Source organism: Corylus avellana, chromosome 1 (genome assembly GCF_965113065.1).
Source record: "Corylus avellana chromosome 1, dhCorAvel1.hap1.2, whole genome shotgun sequence".
In the NCBI taxonomy this organism is placed as follows: domain Eukaryota; kingdom Viridiplantae; phylum Streptophyta; class Magnoliopsida; order Fagales; family Betulaceae; genus Corylus; species Corylus avellana.
In genome coordinates, this window is record NC_142490.1 from 45,606,932 (window position 1) to 45,617,399 (window position 10,468).

General features: G+C 41.5%; 2 protein-coding genes across 2 annotated transcripts; both read left to right on the top strand.

Moving 5' to 3' along the window:
- Nucleotides 1–91: 91 nt before the first annotated feature.
- LOC132170520 (thiamine thiazole synthase 2, chloroplastic) lies at nt 92–1,953 on the top strand. The gene is made up of 3 exons (XM_059581524.2): nt 92–639; nt 920–1,385; nt 1,505–1,953. The coding sequence occupies exons 1-3, from the start codon at nt 203–205 to the stop codon at nt 1,670–1,672; spliced, it is 1,071 nt and encodes a 356-aa protein (XP_059437507.2). The 5' UTR covers nt 92–202; the 3' UTR covers nt 1,673–1,953.
- A 2,352-nt stretch (nt 1,954–4,305) lies between these two features.
- LOC132171763 (Tetratricopeptide repeat (TPR)-like superfamily protein) lies at nt 4,306–6,266 on the top strand. Its single transcript, XM_059583160.2, has one exon. The coding sequence runs from the start codon at nt 4,326–4,328 to the stop codon at nt 6,042–6,044; it is 1,719 nt and encodes a 572-aa protein (XP_059439143.2). The 5' UTR covers nt 4,306–4,325; the 3' UTR covers nt 6,045–6,266.
- Nucleotides 6,267–10,468: the final 4,202 nt, after the last annotated feature.

Below are 10,468 nucleotides of genomic sequence, written 5' to 3' on the forward strand. Positions count from 1 at the left end.
TTCCTAGATAGCCAAAAGATAACAGGCCTTTTGAACCGTTCAAATTCTATCTTCATCACTCACTACTCTCTTTTCGAGATTTTTGTTCAGATATTTTCTTACCTCCGCCATTGCCTTTCCAGCTTACCCAAATTCTTAAATACCCCCTCTTCTCACGCTTGCCTCACAACATCCTCAACAAACAACCATATCAAACACTTCAATGGCAGCCATGGCCACGACCCTCACTTCTTCACTCTCTTCGAACCCAAAACTATCTTTCCTGGATAACAAGTCCTCCTTCCATGGCACACCTGTCGCTTCTCGCTTCACACCCATCAAATCCACCCCACAAAACTCCACCATTTCCATGTGCGTAGCCCCGCCGTATGACCTCAACTCCTTCAAATTCAATCCCATCAAAGAATCCATTGTCTCTCGTGAAATGACTCGCCGATATATGATGGACATGATTACTTACGCCGATACCGATGTTGTCATCGTCGGCGCTGGCTCCGCTGGTCTATCATGCGCTTATGAGCTCAGCAAAAACCCCTCAATCCGTATAGCCATAATCGAACAATCCGTTAGCCCCGGTGGTGGTGCATGGCTCGGCGGCCAGCTGTTTTCGGCCATGGTTGTGCGTAAACCAGCTCACAGGTAAATTATCATTTATCTCAAATACTTAAAATTAATAAAAATAATAATTAATTTAGTGCTGGTTTGGAAGTACTTTTTTTTATTAATTAAATGTTTGAATACCATTAGCATATATAATTGCAGTTTCATTGCTAAATTACCAATAAAAACACTTCTTTATAACAGTAAAATGACTAACATTGTCTATAAGCTTGAGATGGAATACGATGAGCAGTATAACTACGTTATTCTATAAGCTTGAGATTGTTACATAATTCACCAATAATTTAAATTCTACCAGGTTTCTCGATGAGCTTGAGATTGAATACGATGAGCAGGATAACTACGTCGTGATCAAGCACGCGGCCTTGTTCACGTCCACAATCATGAGCAAGCTACTTGCCCGGCCTAACGTGAAGTTGTTCAACGCCGTGGCGGCAGAGGATTTGATTGTAAAGGGAAATACGGTAGCCGGTGTGGTGACGAATTGGGCGTTGGTATCGATGAACCATGACACTCAATCGTGCATGGACCCGAATGTGATGGAGGCCAAGGTTGTTGTGAGCTCCTGTGGGCACGACGGGCCGTTTGGAGCCACCGGAGTTAAAAGGCTGAAAAGCATCGGCATGATCGATAGCGTTCCGGGGATGAAGGCCCTCGACATGAACGTCGCCGAGGATGCGATTGTTAGGCTTACAAGGGAGATTGTTCCCGGCATGATCGTGACCGGGATGGAAGTCGCCGAAATCGACGGTGCCCCGAGAATGGTAATTTTCCGTCTATTAAAGTTAATAAAAATAGATGAATTTAATTATTTAATTTATATTTTAAGCTGTTTGATTGAGTTGATGATGCTTTTACTAATGAAATGGTTGTGACTTTGCAGGGCCCAACATTCGGGGCTATGATGATATCTGGGCAGAAGGCCGCTCACTTGGCACTCAAGGCATTGGGGCAGCCCAACGCAATTGACGGGACATACGGCGAAGTGGGGAGCGCACAGCCAGATTTTGTTCTTGCTGCTGCTGAGGCTGGGGAGATTGTGGATGCTTAAATGACACAAGGTTTTTTGGTGATTAAAATTTGGATGAAAATAGGCCATTTTGGTAGGGATTGCTAGGCTGGGTGTGGATAGATATGATGGTGAAGTGAAGATTCACTTTGAATTTGTGTTGAATTGAGTTACAATTAAATAAGCATATACTATTGGAAATCAGATTGCTCCTTTGAGGTTCGTAAGTACTCATCTCTAAAGATGAAAAAATTTAATTAGGTCGTAATTGATTTATCCAAAGACAATATAGTTGTAATTATTAAATCAATCATTTTCTATTAGCCTAAGCTTTTGAAATATATGATTGGTGATTTTGTATGGTATCGGAACAATGGCCATGAATTCAAATCTTGTCTGCGTTGTTCATCTCCCATTTTAAAAGTGTTAGAATATTTATTAATGATACTTAACATCTGAACTAGCCTCCCATAAAACTGAAGAATTTTTCTTTTTTTAGTTTGTTAGCATACCAATAAGGGGAACCTAAAAATAACTCAAGTAAAGTTTCTTGGTCAATTCACTGGTATATAATCAACTTGAGTTAACCTATAATAATCATATGAATTTTTGGCCTTGATGAACAAGTTTGTTATTTTTATTAATGTTATTTAGTAAACTATTATACCGACACTTATAAAATTGAAATAATGTACAGTGAAAAGTCATATAACAATGTAGCAGTGGAAAGTCATATAGCAGTTGTATAGCACATCGTGACTAGCAAAAGATATTTCTTCTTCTTGAAACGAAGATCATTGTTGTCTGCAAGCACAACTTGTCTCATGATTGTGACATTTTATACTCAGAATCATAAAGAGTTGGGGATGTTTTGGCATTTGTGAAGCTAGTTGTAGGCACCGGGAAAGACATGGGTGGTCTTAAGTAGGCCTAGCTATTGGCTTTGGCTTTGAAACAGATACATGTGTATGTATGGGTTTTACTTAAACTAGATATGAAACAATATAGAATAATAATAATCAAGAATAAAAAAGATTGAGTAAAGCAAGAAATAGTGATATAGATATATTTGCATGAAATTTACAAACTTGTTTACATACTCTTACGGAAATTGCAAATATTGATGCTAGTTGCAGAAAACTCAAGAGATCTCTTATAGAAATATCAAACTATTTTATATTCGACGATATTTATAAGAGATTTGGTTGCTCTTTTATAGAGAAGTATTGAGAATATTTTCAAACACAAATTTAAAAGCGGCCTATTTTATGAAATAGTGTACACAAAAATTGAGATCCCTCAATACTTTTGTAGTATTTTAAGCTTGAAATGCTGAATTTTCAATTGAATGCCAATGATGATTGGAGCGAAAGTCCGGTCAATGAAGAGTAGGGCTTGATTGATTGCACCCCTTTTGTTAGCATCAATAAAGGATAGTTTCTTTGTACAGGCATGACGATTTTGATTCAACACTATTCATCTCACTTTTTCATTTTTTCAATATTTTTTTACTTTTTACATCACATCAATCATTTTTTATTATTATTTAAATTAAAAAATCACTTTAAAACAAATTTTTTTCATTTTTTCATATCAAACTGTTGTTATCGTGCACAATAATTGATGAACAATATAGAATCAAAAAGAGAGAGATTAAGAGAGAGAGAGAGAGAGTCGACACACAGATTTACGTGGTTCGGCAATTTGTCTACGTCCACAGAGAAGCGACTATATTTTTACTCTTAATGATTCAGAGTTACATTATACATATATATAGGAAAAAAAAAAAACCCTAATCCCCACTTGTACGGACTTATTAAAGAAATCCCCTCACCCCCACAACCTAATCGTTCCCCTCCGCAAACTTAATTATGCCCATGGACCAATAGACTCCCGCTCCGTGAGCATCACAAATATACTTACTTTTTCACTTTTTTTTTTTTTTTTTAAAAAAAACATTCTTACTTTTTCTTATATCAATCAATTTTTGTTACAATATCAGTCCAAAACCTTTTAACAAACACACCCTAAAAACTGCTAAGGACAGCAGCAACAACTGCATATGTGGGGGGAAATGGGAATAATAACGTCAAAGTTTACCAAGCTGTGAAGTGGTTTCTAACCATATTTTTGTAATGTTCGTCAAAGTGGTATGGATTTTAAGAGTGATATTATTGTGGATCAATTGGTTTCTTGTATATCAAATTAGACTAAAACAGAGTCTAGATGAGCCATGCTAGTCTTTATTTTACTTTTGAATAAATTGTAAGTAAAGTTCTCTTTATTGTTGCTAGCTTGCGGATTCTCTGCTTTTCACAAAGCAGCTCAATCCCCATCTATTATAATGCCAAATTATAAAAATACTTTGACAAAATAAAAAATTTTGATTACTTGCAGCTACCTTCAAGGAGATACCTTACATTGGTTAAAGCAATGGAAAAAAATAGAAGAAAGTAAAATGCAAAAAAATTGTATTACTTTCTAAAATCTCTACATTGAGAGTTTTTTTTGGCGATACAGGCTGGGGTTGAACCTTTGAGTGGGCCGACATTAGATGGGTTGGACAACTAGAGCCCAGACCTGAGCTTGGGTTGACCAGTCATACATACCCAACCCAACTCGCTCACCTTGACAACATCACCTTGACAATCTCAGTTGAAGCACATGAGAAAAAAATTTCTTAGCGAGAACCCAAATGCTGCAGAAAGCTCACCATCTCCTCAAACCATTCTCAACTTCAACAACACCAACTTCTCTCACTTGGAGAAACCAAATCAAACAGAACCAGCTAGCCTCCCAAATCTCATCCATTCTGTTGCAAAGGCACAACTGGGTTCTTCTCCTCCAAAACCTCAAACTCTCCTCGAAATTAACCCCATCTCTCTTCCTCCAAATCCTCCATAAAACCCACACTAACCCTCAAATCTCTCTTAACTTCTTCAATTGGGCAAAAACAAATCTTGGGTTTCAACCAGACCTCCAGTCCCACTGCAAAATCATCCAACTTTCACTTGGGTCGGGTCTTGTCCAACCCGTGAAGCCACTTTTGGATTCCTTGATTCAGAGCCACCCTGCATCAGTGCTTGCACAGTGTCTGATTCGAGTTTGTAGAGGTACGGATTCTCAGTCTAATGCGTTAAGCTTTGTTATTGAATGTTATTCGCAAAAGGGTTTGTTCGTGGAGGGGTTAGAGGTGTTCGGGAAAATGAGAGGTCAGGGTTGTACCCCTTCAGTTCGTGCCTGCCATGCACTGCTTGATGTTTTGCAGCAACAAAACGAGATTAAACTGGCTTGGTGTTTCTTTGGTGCTGTATTTCGTAGTGGGGTGTCGCTGAACCGGCATATGTGGTCAGTGTTTGCTCAGATTTTGTGTAAAAATGAGAAATTTGAGAGAGTTGTTAGATTGCTAGATTTTGGTATTCATAACTCTGTGATTTATAATCTTGTCATTGATTATTATAGCAAAGGTGGGGATTTTGGAGCTGCATTTGATACCTTGAATCAGATGTGTGATAGGAAAATTGAACCAGGTTTTACTACTTATAGCTCAGTTCTTGATGGGGCTTGTAAATATGAAAAAGCTGAAGTCATTGAGAGCATCATGAGCATTATGGTGGAGAAGGAGCTGCTTCCGAAGACTCCTTTATCCAAATCTGATTTGGTAGTTCAGAAGCTTAGTGATCTGGGCAAGACTTATGCTGCAGAGATGTTCTTTAGGAGAGCTTGTGATGAGAAGATTGAATTACAGGATGCTACTTATGGGTGTATATTAAGGGCATTGTCCAAGGAAGGGAGAGTGAAGGAAGCAATTCAGATATATCGTTCAATCTCGGAAAGGGTTCTTACAGTGAGTGATAGTAGTTATAACGCATTTGTAAATGTTCTTTGTAAGGAAGATCAGTCCGAGGAGGGTTGTGAATTGTTAAGGGATGCCCTAAGAAGAGGAAGCAGTCAATGTGCATCAGCATTGTCTGAATTCATAGCATCACAATGTAGGAAAGGTAGATGGAGAGAAGCAGAGGATTTGTTGAATGTGATTCTAGAGAAAGGGTTAGTGCCGGATTCGTCTTGTTGTTGCTCCTTGGTGGTGCATTACTGTTCCAACAGACGCATTGATTCAGCCATTGCATTGCATAATAAGATGGAAAGATGGAATATTACTTTGGATGTAGCAACTTATAATGTACTTCTCGATAGGCTTGTTGCAGGGAGGAGGATTGAAGAAGCGGTCAGGGTGTTTGATTACATGAGAAGACTGAATTTGGTGAGCAGTGCAAGTTTTACAAGCATGATTCGTGGGCTTTGTCGCGTAAAGGAACTCAGAAAAGCCATGAAAATTCATGACGAGATGTTGAGCATGGGGCTTAAACCTGATCAAGCAACATATAAGCGGTTGATTTTTGGGTTTAAGTAACAGATTGCTGTGTTTGACAAGAGTCCATTTTGGCTTTAACCATCTCTTGTAAATTAGCCGGCATGATCAGGCCATGTACTGCACCTTTTGATGCGCGATACAAAGAAGCTTTCAGTTTGTAATCCTAGACTTCCTAGTGACAAAAGAAAATGAAAAATTTCCCCCATCTTTATTTGCCCATGTTTGCACTACCAAGTACCAAGTAATGTGAATGTTACTTCTTGCTCGATATCATAATTGTTGGGCCATGGATCAGTTCTAAAAGCCCAACGGGTTCCAAACCCGTCTAAACTGAACGGAATACCCGACAAGGCCTCGGACAAGCTTGAGGTCTCGGACAAGCTTTCCTCGAGGAGGATTCAGACACAAATCCGAGACCACTCCTCGGGAGGTATCTGATGCGAAGTCCGAGACGCAACTCGAAAGCAAATTGTCAGATGCCAAGGGTGAAACGGTCATTTTACAATTAAGGATATGCAAAAATTCAAACTAGTCCCAGTTAACATTATCTCACATTCAAAAAAGCTTTCTACAGTGTAGAAGGTTTTCCACCTACGAACAATCCCTACACAAGCGGGATAAGCTATTATTCAAATTCAAAAGGTTGTTTAACTCAAAACAAAACCTTAACGCCTTGTCCTAGGATTCCTACCCTTATCAAATAACTGCAAAACAGATATTTAGGGATAGGAATCCCGAGACGTGCGGGAAACAAATTTTACTCCATGCCTATAAATACAGGTCCCAATTTCCATCGAAGGTAAGTGCAATCTGGACTAAAAATTTTGGTTGCTTACCTATTCTATCCTCAAATTCTAACTTAGGCATCGAAGCTCCCCTGCCGGGACACCACCGGGGGTTCTGATCCTGTTTTATTCTTTCCTGTGTGTAGTTTGAAGCGTTCCTGAAGTTGGCAGCACCACATCCAGGAGTGCCACGTCACCACCTCGGAAAATTGTGTATCAATAGTTTGGCGCCGTCTGTGGGATCATACTTCCTTTTCTTTTGATCAATTCTTATCATTTTGATATGGTGACTACATGCTCTCACTCTCAATCGGTGCCTCAACCTGACATACCTCACGCGGCTACTGGAGCACCCCTTGACTTAGCTGGGTTCATGAAGCAAATGACCGAATCTATGAAGGCTTTGCAGAAGCAGAACGAAGATCTCGCCACTAGACTCACGGTTGTTGAAGGCCGAAGTAGCCGAAGGGATCAAGAGCGGGAAGAGAGAAGGACTAAAAGACACGAAGATAGGCGCGAGAAGGAGAGACGCGCTGAAATTCGCAGGGGGAAGAGGCCTCGAGGTTCTGATCACGAGGATGATGCAAGCTCAGTTCAAGCCAACCATCACACAACTGTCCAGAATGTAGAAGACAGTCAGCAGGCGAATCCTGAGAGGTCTCGTCATACCAGATCTCGACAGGAGCAGTCTCCCCGCTAGGAGGATCGTCGTACTGAAGGGCATAGCGAGAGCAACGTTAATGCTGATTTGCAGGATCTTAAGAAAAAATACAAAGAGGTGGTCCTCCTAATAGCGAATGGCGGAGATCAGTCCAATGCAGGGGAGCTTATGGAGAACACAAATCTGCCCTTCACTCCTCGGGTCATGAATTTCCCCCTCCCTGACAAATTCAAGATGCCCCGAGTTAATACTTATGATGGCACTGGGGATCCTACAAACCATATGGAGAGTCTTCGTGCGCATTTCATCCTCCATGGTACCCCAGATGAAATTTCATGTAGGGCTTTCCCCTTAACTTTGGCTGGAGTAGCTAAAGATTGGTTCGGAAAACTCCTAGCCAATTCAATAGATGATTTCAAAACTCTTGGGCGTCTCTTCCTAAGTCAGTTCTTGGCTACTCAAAAGAGGACAAAGAATCCGGCTTATTTGTTGTCCCTTGTCCAGGGGAAGGAGGAGTCGTTAAAGGAATTCATGCTCAGATTCAACCAGGAGAAGCTGATGATTGAAAATTTGAATGAGCAAACAGTACTTGATGCTTTGATGCACGGAGTAAGGGCTGAAGGGCCATTGATGGCCGAGCTGTCGAAAAATACTAAGTTAATGACTCTCAGTCAATTCATGAAGAAGGCTGATGAGTACATTAATCAAGAAGAGACTATCAAAGCTCTCATGAAATCTCAAAGGGAAGAACTTGAAGCCAAGAGTGGTATTGTGAAGGCAGCACCAGCTAGTGTTGGAAAGAAAGAAGAGAAGAATGTGAAGAAGTCAGAGAAGGTGGTCTCATCGTACCTATGGATGGACCCTCGGAAATTCCATTGCTCGAAGTTCACTCCATTGAATACTAGCATAACTGAGGTATTCATGGAGATAAGGAGGGATCCTGCCTTCAAATGGCCAAGCAAATTGAAAGGCGACCGTAAGAGGCGTGACCCTTATAAATACTGCGAGTATCATCGTGACCAAGGTCACTTAACCGATGAATGCATAACCTTGCGGCAAGAGATTGAGAATCACGTCAGAAATGGGAAGTTGGTGAAATTCCTGGCAAACAAGAGGAATCAAGGAAGGAATAAGGAGTTCCCGCTTCTTGAAGGGAACCGAGAAGCTCCCAGAAACCGAGAAGTAAGGCCGAGGGAAGATTGGTATGTCGAACCGATACACAACCAACAAGCAGGACCGAGACGGGATCAGGACGCCCATCCGCCTCAGCATCAAGATGTTGTCAGGGAGATCCACACCATCTCGAGAGGAATAGCTGGCGGAGGAAGTTCTAGTTCATCTAGAAAAGCTTATGCAAGAAGAACAAAGGTGGATGATGAAGTTTTGTCGATAGGGAGACCTTCAAAAATTGCGAAGAAGGAGGTGATGACTATATCCTTCTCTGATGAAGATGCTAGGGGGTAATATTTCCCCACGACGATGCGTTGGTAGTTATGCTAACGGTAGCCAACCATTGAATGCACCGAGTTTTGGTGGATAATGGTAGCTCGGTTGATATATTATATTGGCCGGTCTTCAAACAGATGGGTGTTGACCGAGACAGGATCCAATCGTTTGATTCGCCGCTAGTAGGGTTTGCTGGAGAACAAGTACAGCCAATGGGGCTCATCTCCCTCCCAGTTACCGTGGGGATAGCCCTTAGGCAGTCAACAACCATGGTGGACTTTTTGGTGATCGATCGACCATCTGCTTATAATGCAATCATTGGTCGACCATCCCTCAACAAGTTGAAGGCTGTTACTTCAACTTACTATATGATGATGAAGTTTCCTACTGAAGGAGGAGTCGGAGAGGTGAGAGGAGATCGAATCGCAGCTAGGAAATGTTATAACATTTCCTTCAAGAAAGCTGATCCTGCTCCATTAGCGGTCGGCGTTGTCGGTAGCCGAAGCAAAGATCCCCTAAAAGGGGAACCTGCCAAGCCTTTAGAAGACGTGGAGCTGGGAGAAGGAAAAGTAGTGAAGATAGGGACACAGCTCGCCTCGGGAATCTGAGACGCTCTTGTAACCTTTCTTCAAGGTAACATAGAAGTATTTGCATGGACTCACGAAGATATGACGGGAATTAGTCCCGATGACATTCTCCACCAACTCAATGTGGACCCAAGCATAAAGCCAGTGAGGCAGAAGCGAAGGAAGTTTGCCCCCGAGTGGAATATGGTCATCACTAAAGAAGTAGAGAAATTGCTCAAGGCTCAGTTTATAGAGGAGGTACATTATCCCGACTGGTTGGCCAATGTGGTGCTGGTCAAAAAATCTAATGGGAAGTGGAGGATGTGTGTGGACTTTACAGACCTCAACAAAGCATGCCCGAAAGACAGCTTTCCTCTGCCACGCATTGAGGCGTTAGTAGAATCAACAGCTGGATATGGCCTGCTAAGCTTTATGGACGCCTTTTCTGGTTACAACCAGATCTATATGCATCCAGAAGATCGGGAGAAGACCGCGTTTATCACTGACCGAGGCTTGTACTGCTATAAGGTTATGCCTTTTGGTCTGAAGAACGTGGGAGCAACGTATCAGAAACTGGTTAATAAGATGTTCCGAGACCAGATCGGGCGTAACATAGAGGTATATGTTGATGACATGCTGGTGAAAAGTGTGTTACCGGAAGGCCATGTGGATGACCTGCATGAAACGTTTAGAACATTAAAGCATTATGGGATGAAGTAGAATCCCGCGAAGTGTGCATTTGGAGTGGCCTCGGGTAAGTTTCTCGGTTACATGGTGTCAAATCGAGGAATAGAAGCTAATCCCGAAAGATCCAAGCAGTCTTGGATATCCAATCACCTAAGAGTACGAAGCAACTTCAGCAATTGACGGATAGGATTACAGCGTTGAACCGGTTCATCTCTCGGTCAATTGACAAGTGCCTACCATTTTTCAAAATCCTGGGAGAGCATTTGAATGGTTCGAAGAGTGTGAAGAGGCTTTTGATCAATTGAAAAAGTACCTTAC

Coding starts and splice junctions, on each gene's coding strand:
- LOC132171763 (XM_059583160.2), top strand. CDS start 4,326: ATGCTGCAGAAAGCTCACCATCTCCTCAAACCATTCTCAACTTCAACA.
- LOC132170520 (XM_059581524.2), top strand. CDS start 203: ATGGCAGCCATGGCCACGACCCTCACTTCTTCACTCTCTTCGAACCCA. Junction 640..919: donor GTGCGTAAACCAGCTCACAG/GTAAATTATCAT, acceptor AAATTCTACCAG/GTTTCTCGATGAGCTTGAGA. Junction 1,386..1,504: donor TCGACGGTGCCCCGAGAATG/GTAATTTTCCGT, acceptor GTGACTTTGCAG/GGCCCAACATTCGGGGCTAT.